The sequence below is a fragment of the Centrocercus urophasianus genome, unplaced genomic scaffold (assembly GCF_019232065.1).
Source record: "Centrocercus urophasianus isolate 14NV4802_14NV808 unplaced genomic scaffold, USGS_Curo_1.0 seq_43, whole genome shotgun sequence".
NCBI lineage: Eukaryota > Metazoa > Chordata > Aves > Galliformes > Phasianidae > Centrocercus > Centrocercus urophasianus.
Window position 1 is genome coordinate 1,072,343 of NW_024885011.1, and position 17,649 is coordinate 1,089,991.

Genomic DNA, 17,649 nt, shown 5'->3' on the forward strand with positions numbered 1-17,649 from the left:
CAACGAGGCTCCAAAGATGTCCTTGCTTCCTTATTCCATACTGCAGGTTTTCTTAGGGCATCAGCACCATCTGCTACAGCTCCTGGAGCTGAAGTCAGAGGTCAGCAGCTCTCACTGCTGAGAAACTCAAAACCCAGGACACAACTCCAGCGAGCTATCAGTGCAAAGACTGACATACTAAGTAAAAAATAATGCTGCGCTGCGACATGATAGCAGGGACAAGAAATATCACTTTAATGGATCTCATGACTGCACGGCTGCTAACAGCTTGACAGGATCCATCAATTAAAATCTATTCCCAGCTGCACTAGCGATGGCCACACCAGACTGTGCAGCTATTTTTGGCACATCACAAATATGAAGTGGTTAAAAAAGATACATCAAAAAGGCCCAAGATATCATCCATCCAATTATACTTTACGAGAAATCTTTGTCTTCCATTCCTCCACTTGGACACTTCTTAAACAAGAGGCACTCAGGTAAAACCACGATCTGGGAAGTTGGCGCGCAGGTTCCACTCAATTTAGCACATCACAACCTGCTGGTGAGTAATGTCTCCAAATACCTGCAGTGCTGCCTCAAAACATACACTTCTTTGCAAACACACACTCTGCTGAACTCCCACGACGGCTCCTTCTATCGGCTGCAATGCCACCCGAGCAGCTGAAGGACACCTCTGCCTGCCAGCTCAGAGCGTGCAAGGCAATTCCAGCTGCCTGCAGTGGGAGAGCAGTGCACGTGAGGGTGGCAGCATTTTTCCATCAGTGTCCATTTTCACACTACTGTCACACTGACCATAGATGGAAATAGATGTTAGAGCTGAGCGCTACCGGAGACAAATAACGTGTTTGGAGACGCCTTACAGTCGCAGCAAGGAAGCTACTATGATGTTTGAAGAGCCTGTGGATAACTGATGGATAAAGGGGGTAATGATTACTATGGCTATTAGAAGGGAAACTTATCTTGGAGGTCTGGGGTAGGTTCCCATTCCCTCTGCTTTGCAGAGCATAGCAAAAGCACACAACAAAACCTTCAACTGAAGCCTCTGGGTTTTTTGGTATCAGAACGATACGGGCTCACAGCAAGCCACTGCATGAAAGCTGTTTCACATACTTTTCATGTACTCAAAACTAATGATAATGACATTATAATGGATCTAGTAATATCATTTTTATAGAGCTTAATGCAGCCTGTGTTGTCACTGCTAAGGGAAAGATGAGTAAAAAATACCTTGTAAATTCTGCAGGAGAAGATTAGCTGGACTACATTGCCTCCAAGCCAGTGAAATGGATTCATCAGGAGAGCTGGCAGAGACAGAGTTTGCTCTGCCTCCCATCCTGACACAGGGGCTTCTAAGGGGCAGAGATTCAGCGTAGAAAAGCACAGCAAGAAGTATTCCATCTTTATCCAAAGCCTTCAGAAATCCACTTTGCTGTGCTCTGACTGGGGGCACAAACACACATCTGTCACCACAGCTGTCCATGTTGGATCACATCATGCACCTGGGTCAGGCTTCAGAGCCTGCATAAGCACACATAAGCTCAACTTTCACATATCTCCCCACCTTTCAGAAAAGAAAAAGAAAGGAAAAAAAGTGTCTGAGCAGAGAAGCACGTCCCTGCCATCAGTAAAGTGACCCAGGTGCTGCTCTCATGCTGCTACTGACATCAGGAGAAGCATAGTGCTGCAGATTATTGCCTCTCTCACTTGTTAAACGGGAACAACAGCACTTCATCCTGTCTCCTTCATTCAGCCTCCGCTCTCCTCACTGTAGCAATTTCTTTCCATATGTGAAAAAGGCGTAGTCCAAAAGCTCTCCTATTACAGCAACAGTAGGGGAAGCACTGGAATATTTCCGAATAGCAGATTTATTGAAGAGATGCTCCCTGCAGTAACGCCTCTGCATTGCTGCCTGCTGTGTGTAACACAGACACGAGGAGTGATGCTCACAGAGGTCACAGCTGCACTGGGTGCAACCTCCAGCCCGGCACTGCAGTTCTTCTGGCAGTTGCAGTGATGCATTTGTTGTGACTTCCAGACTAATACACTGCACAGCCTTGTAGGAAGAGCCCCGTTGTGAGTTAATTGAGATCTTACAACTTAAACACTCAGAGAAATCAGAACCTGGAAGTGTTCTTTGCTCATTAACTGGCTGGTAAAGAATCTCTCTGTTTTAAAGAATCAATAACTTGCTTTTATTCACAGCTTGATTTTAATGTGACAAAAAGGCACCAAGTTACTCAGACGCTACCAGCATTATCTGTGGTGAAGAGAGCAACAGCTTGCTTCTTTTAAGTCCATCTTGCAACAAAGCACAGATTGAGCATTACAGATCACTTCTCCATCTGCACAGATCTGAGAGGCAGCGCATCCTGCCACCCTTGTTAGCTCTGATTTACATCACAAATCGCTGCAGTAACAAACTCGTCCTCTGCGTGCCCCCTGCAACACCCAGCGCGGTGCAGCCCTGCTTCGAGGATGCTATAGCTAATATGGCTTAATTAAGTGCTCCTCTATTCCCCTCTCTGTCCAACAAGGTAACGCATTTAGTGCAGATAATGCCTGTTGACCTTGCACTCCTTGGTGAGAGGCATCTTCACTCAAATTGGAGTGAAGATAATGAACACGTCTTCAGCAGCACACCACTCCCACTGAACTGCAAACCCATCTGTTTCTTTTATTTGATAACGGCTACCAACAAAAGCCAGGTGCTAAGTTATTAGAAGTGCAATTAGAGCGGCAGTTTGACAGACCCAATTTTGTTTTTCCCAGAATTTATCATTTAGATGGATAAAATAAATATCCGCTCGCGCTCTTTCCAACCTCACATGAAGGCATGACAGGTATGTTCAATCAGGCAGACAGATAGGCGAGGCTTGCAGTTCTCTTGGGGGTAATGCATAAAATAAAATAGAATACGAGCAACATGCTTAAAATACTAATTCCTCTTCCAGTGGAAAAATAAAACTTTCATCAGACTACTATTCAGGAGACCACAACTGCTGGTTAAGGGAATGTTAAATATACTCCATAAATCACCACCCTGACATTTTCCAAGCCCAAGTACATTTTCCATCACATATTGCAAAATGCCTTCTATGCTTCCAAGAAGAGCGGATGACAACGCAAGGCAGGCACAGAAATTTAAATAAATAATCAAATGGGAACCTGCACGTGGAGCTCCTGGATGTGGGTGAGATCACTCAATGACAGCTGGAAACTAAACGCTGGCTGCCCTCTCCTAGCTGCCCATCACTGCCCACTGCTTTGTTTCCATGATCTGCCCTACTGGCCACATCTTACAGCTGAGGATGTTAACTCTTTTTCTGGGTGCATGCATGGTAAATACCATTACCATGCTATTACATGACAGGACAGGAGGTAACAGCCTTAAGTTGTGTCAGGGGAGGTTCAGGTTGGACATCAGGAAGAATGTCTTCTCAGACAGAGTGGTGATGTGGTGGCACAGCTGCCAGAGAGTGGTGGGTCACCATTCCTGGGGGTATTCAGAACTGTGGAGATGTGGCACTGAGGGACGTGGTCAGTGGACATGACGGGGTGGGCTGGACTTGGTGATCCTAGTGGTCTTTTCTAACCTTAATGATCCTCTGTGCATGAAAAGAACACACAACCCACTCTGTTGTAGCAAGGCTTACATTTTGAAGAGGTAACATGTCTTAAGACCACCTCATTCCTTTAGCAATCAATGAGGAGCTCGCCAATACTGAATGAAACACGACCCTGCAGCAAGCACAGCAAAGAGAAACCCAACATTAATCCTTCCTGACTCACATGCCAGTTTGCATCCCATCGCACTGAGGGCTCAGCACAGCCCCAGCACCCAGGTTTGCTGAGGTCCCTGGGTGAGCCTCCTGCTGCCGACCGAGGCAGTGAGTGGTCCTGAGGGCTTCAGATCCAGGGGTTTGTGGCACTGCTGAAGTTGCCCATGCAGCAGAATGAGAGCTGCAGAGGTAAAACCTCCCTTTGAAGCAATCTGCATGGATGACCCCAGCATAGCCTGAAGGCTTCCAACTACAGAACCTGTTGAGAACTTGAAAGCATTGCCAGAATGTCAAAGCCAGGTGGGACTTTTTTAAATGTTACTCTTTTAAAGCTGCCTTCTGCGCGCTTTGCTGCTGTGGGTTTCTCTTCTCTTCCCCATGCAGACCCATCTGCAGCTCTGCTCGCAGCATCCGACTGACACACACCGCATCAGAGCCGATTGCTCCCCGCTCACCCATCATTCCCAATTTCCAACTGTCTGATCAGATAAAAACCCTGTAATGGAAGCATCAGCCTGAAATTAAACAGACCATAACAGCATTCACTGAAAGCAGAAGTGAAGAGTCAGTTTTTGTGAGGAGATGAGCATCTCCCATCTGCTTTGCAGGAGTTCAGCTCACCCAGAGCACGGCCACAGCCAACGACCCTGCAAATGGATGGAGCACGTTGGTCAGCAGCACTGCCTTCCCATCATGGTGCAGCCACTGTAGCTACACAGAAGCCAAACTGGCAAGGAAACAACCAGAATTATCCATAGTTTGGATGAACTTGCTACTCTTGCAATCAGTAAAGCAGCATTAATGACCCATCCCCAGCCTTCCGTTGCTTACAGCAGCAGGGGCTCAGCATGGTCGTGGCACGTTCACACTCAGCTGCATTCAGCTTCAGCTCAATGTGAGTTTACTGGCAGAGCCTTGAATCACAGAATGGCCTGGGTTGAAAAGGACCACAATGATCATTTAGTTTCAAGCCCCCTGCTACGTGCAGGGTCACCAAACCAGGCTGCTCAGAGCCACATCCAGCCTTATGAACCACTGATGGTAACCTCAAGCTGCAGGCTGGCTGCCCTAGGAAAATAAAGAGTTCCAGATCTCCTTAGCAGCAAACACCCCAAATGCAGGGAGGTAAGCAAACACCAAGGCCTTCCAAATAATTTGGCATATGAAGTGAAATAGTTACTTTTTTTTTTTTTTTTGGCAACTTATTAAAATCAGATCTTGCACAAAAAGGAAAAGTGCCAAAAGCAAAGTGAGCACTGGCATCACGGCACATTCAGAATATATTATTTTGTCCCTTTGGACTTAATTAGTTAAAATTTATGAAGAATGACACCCATAAAGATGTTAAACATTAACAAAACTTCTGTTAACTTGCTTAAAATGAAGTGTAATTGCAAGCTCTGTTTTGTACATATTCCAGGGTTGCAAAGTTTAATGAGTATTTTATTCTCTGCACAAAAATCCTGTTACATGAATTTCGTGCTAGAAGTCCATGGCTCCTTAAAAGGTCTAAGGAAAAAAATATCAATGACATCGATAGCGACCTCTAATATTTGGCTGACATCTTCCTATTTCTGAAGGTTGTTTTTTGCTCCCAGGGGAGCAGAGGGGTCAGGGTGGGCAGATCCCAGGTAGGAACACACAGATCCTCCTGCTTAACCATTCCCATGTTTAAAACTGATCCTATTAGAGAGGAAAACGTGACGATGCAGACGCTCACAAACAGAACGGTGTTGGTTTGAAGCAAGCACAGCATCCAGGATTGGGCAAGACCCATTCCAAGCAACCCCATCCCAGATGGGCATTTGGGGCACGGCTGTGGGACCGATGCCATTCGTATCTGCTTCTACAGCACCGTGCCAATGGCCTCATTTCAGAGCTCCTTGGTGCCAGCTTCCAGCCTGAAGCACTTGTAGGTTTTCCCTTTCAAGAAGAGCTGACTTATCAAAACCTAGGTTTTTCTAACAGAAAACCACAAGCCAAGCCACGTTATTATAATTGAAGCAATTAATTACTTTTATGCCTTTCTTTTAAAGAGATCTTTAATGCAGGTAATTCTGACTAAAAGCTCATTTGAACCGCTCCATCTTTTAAAGGACAATTACAAAAATTAATTTGGAAAGCGCAAAACGAAGACAAAAGGGAAAAAGGAAAGCAGGGGGAGATGGGCAGATCCACGGGCTGCAGCATCACACCCAGCCTTCATCCCAAGGCACACTGATGGAGCACTCGGCTCCAGCACAGCTGTGCCTGCAGGCACACAGCACTCAGCACCAGGCATCAGAGCCCAGGCTGGGCTTCCCTTCAGCACTGAGCTGAGCAGAGATTGGAAATACAGTCTGATGAACACAGCTTCAACTGCTTTACGTGGCAGTGAGCTTGTTTGCATTGATTACACCAGAGGCAGAGGCAGGGATGGCGATTTGCCTTTTTCAATTTGTACATGCAGCAATTACCTTTAAAAAACAAAACAAAACATAACAATCACACATTGGTGGTGAACCACAATGGCTCCAGTTCTCCCAAGACTTGGAAAATTGTGGCCATCAGACGTTTGCTGCTGACAGCGTTTTGCCTATTACTAATGCTCTGATATTTACTGATGTCCTGGCACCTTCCTGCTCCCTGCCATAAATCCAGCTACAAAAAAGTCCCTGAGAGGAAGAATCCAAACACCCAATGTTGTACGGCAGCCAAGCCTGTCAAAAACAAACTCGGTGTGAGCTAAAGAGATCGTGACCCACAATGACAAAACAAAATGTCACCAAAGGGATGAAGCAAAACACAGTTGCCACATGAACCCCAAACACATTATTTCCATCTTCCATCCGGGCTCTCAAAGACGGATTAGATCTCAGCACACAAAGTATCAGAGCCATTAAGTATCAAGTTTAATAACCAGTATTCCCAGGCTTACAGCGAGCAGCGCGAGACGCGGCGGTGCCAAGATCTGTCAACAGCACCATTTCCCAGAGGGAAACATTGGATGTGAAGCACAAACAGATGCCAGAGTGGAAGAAAACCCACACGACTCTCGTGTTGCTCCTATGGCCAATTTCCACCCGCTCAGCCCCAGCTCTGGATGCTCCATCCCACGCTGGGCTGGCACAGCCTGCCTGCTCCCTGCTTTTCATCCACTATCGATCCCTGCCATGGTATCCTTATCTATTTTTTAAGGCAGCTCGGGTCTGCAGTAAGCAACCAAAGGGAACAGAAGTCAATTTTCTCTGTTCCAGGCGAAAGGTTGTTATTCAAGGGGCCAAAGGCCTCTGGGGCTCCGCTGCAGCTATCACATTACAGCTGTGTGGCTACAGCAAAAAAACATACTTATATATATTTTTGTACTCCATTGAATTTGTCAAGTTCTATATATTTATATCTTGACATATCAATAATATACGTCTTGACAAATTCAATGGACTAGCTCTAAGAACACACTTCGTAATACTTAAACTTGAATAGTTCTTCCACCTCCACGGCTGCAGCTCTGCTGTTCTGGGATCTTTAGCATGGTTTCTGCAGTGTTTCACAGCTCTGTTATTGATGGTGATCTGTTATTGATGGTTGATGTTATTACTGGTGATCTCTATCTTGCTGAGGGACACCCTCACCAAACCAACCTATCCTGAAGATGACTCCCAAGAATTTCTTCACTATGTATTTCATGCATTGAAATATTTCTAGAGAGAAGTGGAAAGATCAGGTTGGGCAGATGGGTTTGACCTGAGAGCTATCAGTGTGAAAACAACCGACTTCTCCACAGCCTGAGCTTATGGAAACCGTGGGAAATGCGATTCTTCCCCAGCTTCAATGAATTAACACACAACACAAATTAAACGGAGCCATAGTTTGATCCCAGTGTGTGATACACTGCCACCAGACATCCACAATCAGTTCAAATGAGAGCAAATTCAGCACCAAACAAAACCCGTATCAGCTGCGACTTCCCCTCAAAGCACAGGACAAAAACTGGAGACGGGGGAACACGTGGATGGGTTTGTGCTCTTGTAAGAGAGGCACAGCTGCTGAGAACTGAGGGAGGAAAACCCAGAAGGCAAAGATCATTTAAAATGTATTTTGTGAAGCAGATGACATCTGAAAACAAAGCGCGTACATTCTCTATCACAACCTGGAAACACATGAAAGCAGCTACAAAACAAGTCCACGAAGAAGCCCCGGAACAAAGATCTTTGGAAGCAGCAGAGCAGCTGCAGAGGTGTCTCTGCTCCTTCACTTTGAAGCTGTAGATAAGGGCAGGCAGTGGAAAACATGACTTATCAGCTCTGGCAGGCAGATTTTGACATTCAAATCCAATTCCCTCACCATGGTGAATTTCTCCACCAAGTGAGACCCTCTGCATATGCACATCTTAACCAACAGTGGGGATCCTTGTGCAGAACGTGATGCATGCTGGCTTCCGAGCAAGAAAGGTGAGCCAAGATGCCTCACACAAGACCCCCTGTGTGCTCCCAACAACTTGTACTGCAGATGCAGCTGCTGGGTGCACCTCTGAGCAAAGCCAAGCTGCCACCTTCCCACCAACTGCTGTCCCAATGCTTGCTCCAGCTGGGAGAGCTCCACGTCCCACCATCACAGCACAGAAGGGGAGTTGGGGTGCAGCCATTTACAGTAAGATTTCCCACCAAAGGCAGCTCTGAAGCCTTTGTAGAATTTCTAATTAAAAGCACTACAAATTGTTTAACAGAACAAAACGAAACTAAACCACACCAGTCAAATAAGGCAATCTATTTCCAGGTCCTGATCAAGAGGTAACTGACATTTAAATACAGATTTCAAAAGCCATTTCATACACATTTTGCCTTCGTTCCCATTCCAGTGGGAGCCAAAGCCAGCTCCATGTGCTGAGTGAGCTCCCTTGGAAATGCTGCCATTATATACAGCTCAAAAATGGATGTGAGCTATATGAAATACAATTTTGTTTGTGTACATCTCAGGGCTGGATTAAAACTATTTATAATGCTGAAGAAATGAAATATTCGGCTGCGAGGTTCTTCAATAGAATTGGTTATCTGGCTGTAAGTCTATCTGCAGTATTACCAATAATTAAAACTAGGTCTTCATAGAGGGGGGAAAAAAGGCTTTTAGCTCTATTTTCAAGCTGAATCATATCAACATGTTTAAAGAGGAGATATGAGCTCTATTTATTCCTCCTATGGGCAAAAATTATTTTAAAAAAATGGGGAAAAATGAGTCATCTGAATTTAATTATCAGGCTCTGAGTTGTGAAGGCCAGCTTTGAAAAATGAAATTTAAAATAAGACACGCTGCAATTCTGCTTCTGGGACTGAAAAGTTGACTTTGAGAATGGCAAACGAGGCTCCTTTGAATTGACTGGTGTGCATCAGCTATTGGGGCTGATGGTTGGATCTCAGGTGATTTGAGCCTTAATGATCCTATGATCCCATCTCACGGTGCTGCAGGAATGCAGGATGAGCCCCAAAGCCCCAAGGTGCATTTGGTGTATGTGGTCCTGTTCAGTCTTCTGCCCTCCCCGTGTGCCTACCACTGAAACTTCAAGGGTTTAATTCCCAAAGACTCATTTGCCATTTCTGAATTTCTACCATGGAGTATTTAGGGGTAGTTTATTAATTATTTCCAGCAGGCTCCCACTGACAGGCATTGTTTCGTTTCTGATATGACAAGACAGGAGGCTGCACTGGCAACACCTCCAGGCTGAATAATGTTTCTTAACTAGTTTACATTCATCTTTACCACATACTACAGATGACTGATCCTCCCTGCAGTACATAATGGCTAAGATGTAATGGGGCCCTGAAATATTTATGCATGCTAATAAAAACAGTTTTGTTTTGTTTTTCCCCATGAAAACATCAAATTTTCAACAGGGTCTCAGGAACAGTAAGCAACTGGTGGATGGTAAATGGTTCCCTCACATTCATACATCCAGAACATTCAGATCCACACTATCAGGCAAGTATAGATTACTTAAATAAACATTATTTGTGGCAGTGAGAGAATCCTCACAAATGATGGTAATTTAACTTCCCATGGATAACCCCAGACAGCACCTAAAACACTTTGCTTTTCCCATCCAAGGATGTCAGGTCTAAGCTGACCCCCCCTCTCCTTTGCTCATGGTTTGGGACTCGACCACAGGCTGAAGCCCCTGGCTGAGCATAATGGAAGCAATATTGCCAAATCCCCTTCGTGAGCCCTCAACTTCATCTGGGCAGCTCTTGTGTACGAGAGGAAAAGAATCCATGCAGCATTTATTATACATAAAAGCAGTGCTTCTGAAAGCATTTCTCAAGCAAACTTAATGGTATGCAAGAGCCATTGAAATTCCACGCACAGCCGCGTGGCTGAAGAACAAACTGATCTGCAGAAACATTTGCCAGAGGTTCATTAGCAGTAAAGTCAACTCGTCAGCAGCATATTTAGCAATAATCAGAAAACAATCAAGTAGAAATGTTGCTCTGAGCGTGGCAATGTTTGAGTTGGGTTTCTTAGGTTTGATTGCTGCAGTGACGTCCTACAGCGGAGGTTTAAACCGGTCACCACGAGGTTCACCAAGTAAATAAAGGCATCCACAAGAGATCCATCAGAAGGCAGCAATCAAATCTGGGGATCACTGGGAACCACCCCATCCCAGCACTATGAACACCCATGAAAATTTAGCAGCTCGTATACGACAGTAAGGACAATAATTAAACAAGACCAGAAACCTACCAGAGCGAGGATCCCTCTGTTCCAGCAACTTCTAACACGTCATATCCATCTTCCAGCTGAAAATCCATGAACACCAGAGCAATGGTGTCTCCGGGTTCAGCGAGAATAGTCCACGTGCAGTCTGCATTATTGCCATACTCCAGAGGAAAGTGTGGGCTTGAGATAATTCCACTCTGTCCCCTCAGCGTCCCTCCGCAAGCATCATCAGCTGCAAACAGAGAAGGCAAGTTATGATGTTGTGCTGAAACGCACGAGCAGTGAGTCAGAAAAAAGTCCAAAAGCAAACCTTTGAATTCTTCTGTAGTAAGATAAGGCCTTTGGATGGTTGGGTTGGATATTATTTGTATGCCATATTCAGAATAAGAGAAAACTTACTGATTAACATCCTCTCCCTTTCTGCTTTTTTTTCTTTTCTTTGTTATTTTTGTGGTGGCTGGTTTGTTGTTTTAAGAAGCAATGCTGATTGATATGAATCAATGGTTAAATTTGATGGCAAAAATCAAACAAGCAGCAGCATATAAAGCCTACCATCAGATCAGAAGCAACTCTTCAAAGCTCTGAGCCTTCCTGAGCAAAGCTCCCTGGGCTCTGGAGGAGCAGAAGGAACCACACACCACCTGATTTGCACACCAGCACCTGTGCACAGCATTTTTCAAGGGCAAGGGCAGCATTCAAGCTTGCAGCAGGACAGATATCTCGATTGATCAAAAGCTTTCTTAAAAAGCAAAGTGTTTTCCATTCGACTGATAAAATTCTGGCCCTAACCCACGTCATCAAATACAGATTGATAAGAAAATCTTTGCATTGAAAGTTCAGACACGTCTTTGTTAAGTGGCTTTTGGGAGAAGCACAGGGGGCTTTTTTACCACACAGTACTAGGAGAAAGTTGTTGAGAGATGCAAAATCCTATTAGGGCAGCCAGTCTGCCTCCCTGCAAGTGCCAGCTTATTCCTCATTGCATGCTTACCGTAATTTGTTCAGTCTAGTTTTAACCACCCCAAGGACAGAGCTGCTGCTGCTCCATGGGGAGGTTGCTGCAGCCCGATGTGTGTGGCTGGCAAGATGCTCAGTCCTCACGTTACTGCCTCAGTTTTTGTTCCATCCCTTCATTCTAATTGGGCTCCTAGGAGGCGTTTTCCACAGCTTTCCTCCCATCCGTGCAGCCAGCAAAGCAGGAGGAGAGCCACCAAAATTCAAAGGCTGGCAGCAGCAGGTTGGTGGCTTTAAGGAGCTTTCAACCCAACTCACAGCGATGCCAGCACCTCCATCAGCAAGACAAGCACCCCAAGGACCACAACATCAGCACCCAGGAGTACTAGCACTGTATTTAGTGAATCTGAATTTAACAGAAGGGATTGGAGAATCTCGCTGCCCTGCCTCACATGTTTTGGTTTCTGTTTTTTTAAGGTAATGGGTAGTTACCAAATCAGTGCTAAAACAGTTTATTCACAAATCAAGCTGTGACATCTCCTGGCTGCGTAATGATCCCTCTGCTGCAGGATCTTTCAGTTTTGCAACCTGAATTCCATCAACAGGAGCTATTAGAGCAATTAAAGGAGGGAGATCTAAGGAAAACACAGGCATGAAGATAAAGGAAGCCAAGCATTAGTGTGACTTGCATCAGAGCAACTCGTGGCTTCCCCACCTACAGCATCAGCCTGGAGTTTGTTTGGCGTGCAGCTCAGAAAAGCCCGTTAACCTTACATGTGTTACAGAGCAGCATCTCTGATGCTTTAGTCAAGGAGCTCGGGGCTTTACAGCATAAACACTTCCTTTTATTACCAACTTTAAAAAAAAAAAAAATACCTTCAACACTGAAACTGAACACAGGTGGGAATATTTGTACACCCAAAGACAGAGCAGAGAATCCCACAGGCAGCTCGGGATGGTGGCTTGGCTTTCAGCTCTCATCAGGATGCAGTGCCTTGAGCACAGCTCTGCCAGCTGTTCTCCTCCCTCAGGGCCATCTGCTGCCCCAACATAGGCAGGAGGCACAGTTAGGGTTTGGGTTCACGCCTGCCCAACCGTGGCCATAAGTGGGGGGAGCCGTGGCACTCGATGCTCTGTTGCTTGGAATTCAAAGATACCTGTATTTCCAATGAATGACATTACTGGTATTGGTATAGACACCAAAGTGCAACTGAAACCATCAGGTAATGGCAGCCAAAAGATTTCTCATGCAGTTCAGCTCTCCGTTCAAAGCAGGGCTGATTTTCAGGCTAGATCACATTGCTTACGGCTTGCCACAACACACTGCTGGACAACTGCTGATGCTGCAACCAAGTCAGGCCCCAGGAAATCTTTCAAACTTGACACAGGATTCACACTTGAGTCTCTAAAGGCGGCCCTTTCCAAAAAGTGAAAGAGCTACTTGCAAAGCCCTCTTCTCCTACAGAATAGAGTGAAAATGCTTTTAAGAGGATGAGTGGTTTAAGCCAAAGAGGATCAGCATAAATCACCAGTTTACTGTATGTTCACATTTTAATATCTCAGGAATAAGATCCCCTATAAATACTAGAAAGAAACACATGCAAAGAAAGATTCTCAGCCAGTGACCTCTTCCAAACCACACACCTAACTACCAGCTGCTTCAGCAACGCACTGAGATCCGAAGAAGCCCATGTATTCTTCAGATACCTGCCCCACTGGGGCTGCTAATGCCAACTCCATGTCTGACATCAACCACTGCAGGCACCCACTCACAACACCTCTGCACACAAAGCCCTGCACCAACTACAAGCAATCCAGATTCTGGATGTCAGCCCCACGGCCTGCAGGGCACAGCTGCAATGGCCAAACAAGCTGTTCCTCTTGTGCTCATGCACTCTTGCAGTCCAGAACCCATAAACACACCCAAAAGCAAACCCTTTTGCTTTTGCAACAAGCTTTTCTTCCAGGCAATTTCTCAGCCACATTTACTGCTGGGGTCTTGGAACTCTGAAGCAGCATCTGCCCCTGTAGAAGGAGAAACGGGAACTACACCAAAGAACTTTGACTTGATGCTGTATTAGAGATTTGCAGAGCTTTCTACCATTAAAATACGTTCTACGACCTTCTAAAAATCTTCTTGAACAGTCATTCAATTATTTTGGGCATGGTACAATCTAAGCAGCTGTTGGAGTTATAAGAAGACAGACCACTTTTAATGAGATTATGCATATTTGATACTCTTAAAATGTAGCTTTGCAAATGTTCTCAACTTCTCAGCTGGCTTACTGAATTTTTACTCAGACGCCTACCAGAATCATAAACCTATCAGTTCTACTTAAATTCAGCAAACAATCTGGGCAAGACTTCTCTCCACATGCCTGAAAGTGCCTTATGAAACAGACATTTCAGAGCATTCTTTCAGAGCTGCAGAATTACCACCCTGCCCTGCTGGAAAGGAACTGGGGGTACTGGTATGGTACTGCTGGCCATGAAATTTGCCCTCACAGCCCAGAAAGCCAGCTGTGTCCTGGGCTGCATCAAAAGCAATGCAGGCAGCAGGGTGAGGGAGGGGGTCTCAGAGAGGTGGTGGTCTCCTCCCCCCTGGCAACATTCAAGGTCAGGCAGGATAGGGCTCTGAGCAGCTGATGGAGCTGTGGGCGTCCCTGTTCATTGCAGGGGAGGTGAACTAGATGGCCTTTAAAGGTCCCTTCCAGCTCAGATGATTCGATCCTATATACAGAAAACTGTGCAGGATGTGACATACAAGATGCAACAGGGAAGCCATACAATACCCTGACACACTACAGATGGGAAAAATGCCAGCCTAGATCAGAGCCTGGAGTCAGCACCAGGCTCACGGAGGACGCCCAGTCTTGAGGTGTGTCTGCAGGCTGCCCATGTGCTCCCAGGCAGAGCCAAGCCTCTCCCCCAGGCCCTGCCATGGGCACATCAGCACAGAGATGCCACCCGCTGCTGCTTCACTGCTCCCAGAATGAGATCACCACAGTTTTAGTCCTTCCTGCCACATAAGCAAGGAACATAATTCACCAGAACAGAGTATTGCCGAGTGATTTTTAGCTCAGAGTCCAAGAATCAATTCTGATATAACTGTGCTTTCTAAACCACCGGGGAGCCGCAGCACCACCACTTCCAGTGCTTCTCCACTCCACTCCTTCCGCATCTGGGATTCCTTCCTGCTTTCCTTTCTCATTAAGAATACACTTATCCCTTATAAAAACAGTACTTCTAAACTGAGAGATGGGTGAAGGGGTGCAGACATCTCATGAAGACAGAGCAGCTGAGCCACAGCACTCCTCTCCAAGCACTGCTGCCCTGGCACCGCCGAGCTCCAGCTTCTCGAACGCATTCATTTCTTATTCTTTTCCTACCATGCATTTCTTTGCATCTGATTATTTCAATGCACGAGGACTGGAACAATGGAGACAAGGCTACCAAAATATAAAAAAGGATGCTACAGAGAGGAAAGCAGGTACAAAGACAAGAGCATAAGGGAACCAGAGAGAAGGTATTGATCAGCGTGGTCGGAACTTCCTGCTGATTTCCGCACTTGTCTCCCACCTCTGCCCTTGCAGTGGGAGGGGAAGAAGCAAAGGGCAGTCCCCACTGAATGCAGTGACATCAGACAAGTCTATTCCCAAGACAGCTGCTCCCCAGATTGTAACACCTGCTCAGCTAGAGGGCATCTTTCATCTTCATTTGTCTGAATGTGACCCAGCAGCACGACCCATCTCCAGCTTGCGTTAGAAAAGAAAACACACATTCATTCTACAAACTTTCAGACACAAATCACCAGTAAGCCAATATTGACAGAATTAATTACAAGCTATGCAAGCCACAAAGATCTTCCATCTCTCAGGGAAATACATATTCCTCCTCAGGCAGTAGTCTTTCAAACACGATTTTCCCTGCAGAAGAAGGCACCAAATCTGCCTGCCTGCCTCTTCACCCCTTGCAACAACAGAATTTTGTACCACCAGTTTATCAGCCAAGCACCAACGTCTGACGGCTGAAACCCACTTCTGGTAGAAGGAGTGCAGCTGGTTTTCAAACTCAGCGAGTCAATTTGCAGATTGTCTTTGCTACTTTCTGCCTTCCTGAGACAAGATATAAATGTTACATGAGGAGATTTCTAGTTCCTGCCTCCAAAAAAAAAAACTGCTGTGGAAGTTTCAGTGCCAGCTTTGAAGCAGCAGGATCCAATCTTTCAGGAAGGAGTGCTGCACCTCCAGGAGCCTGCAGGCTCACAGCACCACGAGCACAGCTCAACAAGCCAACGCTTCCCTGAGATCAGAGCAATTCACACAGCACCGTTTCAAGCACCATAGAATTTAATATTCCTTCATTCTGAAGTACATCAGACGCCTCCATCATCGTTGCTGGATTCAAGATTGAAACAGTGGTGTTAAAATTAAAATTGAGCTTGGCAGTGCAAGACAAAAATGTAGAGATGGTCCTTACTCCATCTGCGAGGGGATTGCATCAAAATTACAACCATGCCAACCTTCACGTTTCAGTACTTCAACACCTGTTGGGGTCAGAAGTTAATCCTTCCCTTATTGCAGACTGCTACACAAATACCTGAATAATAGCTGGGCCACGGGAAGATGGCACGCTTCCTTTGGAGGGAGGTGAAGGATACACAGATCCATTCAAGCACAGAATCTGCTATTTTCTAAAAAGGCCGTTGCCTTGTGCGCTCTCAAAGCTGAATGCAGGCGCATGCACACGCACTTCTGTTGTTTCTGTTTGTTTTTAACTTCATTGGTTTGTTTGCTTTTCAGGTGACAGTGAGTCCTGATTCAAAGGAAAAGCACAGACTCATAAGCAATGACACTCAGGTGGCAATGGCAGCTGTCCCTCTGCAGCACAGCATGGCTGGGTGAACCTTCAGTGCTGTGATGCCCTTGGCTCCAAAGCAGCAGGTAAGCACACAAGAAATACACAACACAGCACACATCCCTGCTGTGTAACTCATTCAAGAAAGCATTAAAAATACGCCAAGCAAACAATATTTGTTCATTTTAAATTCAAGATTTATGCTACAGCTTAGAACTGCTAATTGATTGCACAAGCAGAGTCAATAAAAAGAATCAATAGAAGATGCTCTGCTGAAGTACACAAGGAATTGAGGGGAAAAGATTTGAAAGCAGCAGCAACTGTTTTGGTAAAACAACACAGACACTTGTATATTTACAGCCTCTCCAGTCCCTCGTGGCTCCAGAGGATTAGCAGGAAGCTCTCTGTGCTGATAAAGGAATCAAAGCTGCACTGTCCCAAAGGGCCTGCAGGAAAGCTGCCCATCCCTGCCCAGGTGTCACCCCCCCACTCACCTCCCCTGTTGGAGGCTGCAGCCCTCAGCACATCTGCACAGACCCCCTTCTCTTTACAGGCAGCCAAAGGGGAACTGAGGTTGATGTGGGGGAAGAGCAGAAAATTCACTCTAAATTTCCCAATATTTGATGCAGAAAAATGCACGGCCTTAGGAAGATGCCTTGCTGCAATGGATAATGTGGCTGCTGCTTTTTTTTTTTTTTTTTTTGCCTCTATTTAAACAAAGGAATTGGAGTTAAAGCAGCGGTGCAGCATTTTGAATACTTTGAGCACTTCATAACCTTCCCATTAGTCACCCAAGTCCTGGCAGCTTCAGGGAATCCAATAAAAAGGAACCTCAATATTAACTACATCATGTTTAGATTTCAACTCTTTTAAATCAAGCTCACGCTCCATGAAGTTTTTCCCAACCCCAAACAGCTCGTTAAATCCCTCTTCGTTGTTGCAGAAGGAAGGAGGGCACTTTACCTCTGCAGAAGGGGAGAGGAAAATCCCAGGAGGCTCCGTTCTCCATGCTGGCGTGGCACGTGAGCACAGCGTGGCCCTCCAGGAAGAAGCCAGGGTTGCAGCTGTACCTCACTTTGTCCCCGATGCTGAACGTCGTTCCTTGCTGCACACCATTCTGCAGCCTGCCTGGGTTCCCACACGTGTGACTGGGGAGAACTGCCAAAAGAAAGTGACTCTGGTTAGGGAAATGGGGCAGCGAAAGTGAAGCGTCGTCAGGTGGGGAATGCAGAACTCCAAGTGAATTACAGTGTAAGAGCAAATAACCATAGAGCTGAAGTCATGAGGCTGGTGATGGTCAACAGTTGTGTGGGCAGCAATGAGGGAAAGGAAGGACTCATCTGTAGGGAATGTAGGGTTGGCCCTCCTG

The 17,649-nt window shown here is 45.8% G+C and overlaps 1 protein-coding gene across 1 annotated transcript in view; it reads right to left on the reverse strand.

The window, feature by feature from the left end:
• Nucleotides 1-17,649, reverse strand: part of CSMD2 (CUB and Sushi multiple domains 2) — a 230,066-nt gene that overhangs the window by 159,744 nt on the left and 52,673 nt on the right. The window contains exons 5-6 of the mRNA XM_042834042.1: nucleotides 17,244-17,438; nucleotides 10,494-10,701 (exon numbers count right to left, since the gene is read on the reverse strand). Of these exons, the coding sequence (XP_042689976.1) occupies nucleotides 10,494-10,701; nucleotides 17,244-17,438 (403 nt within the window). The remainder of the gene's footprint in view (nucleotides 1-10,493; nucleotides 10,702-17,243; nucleotides 17,439-17,649) is intronic.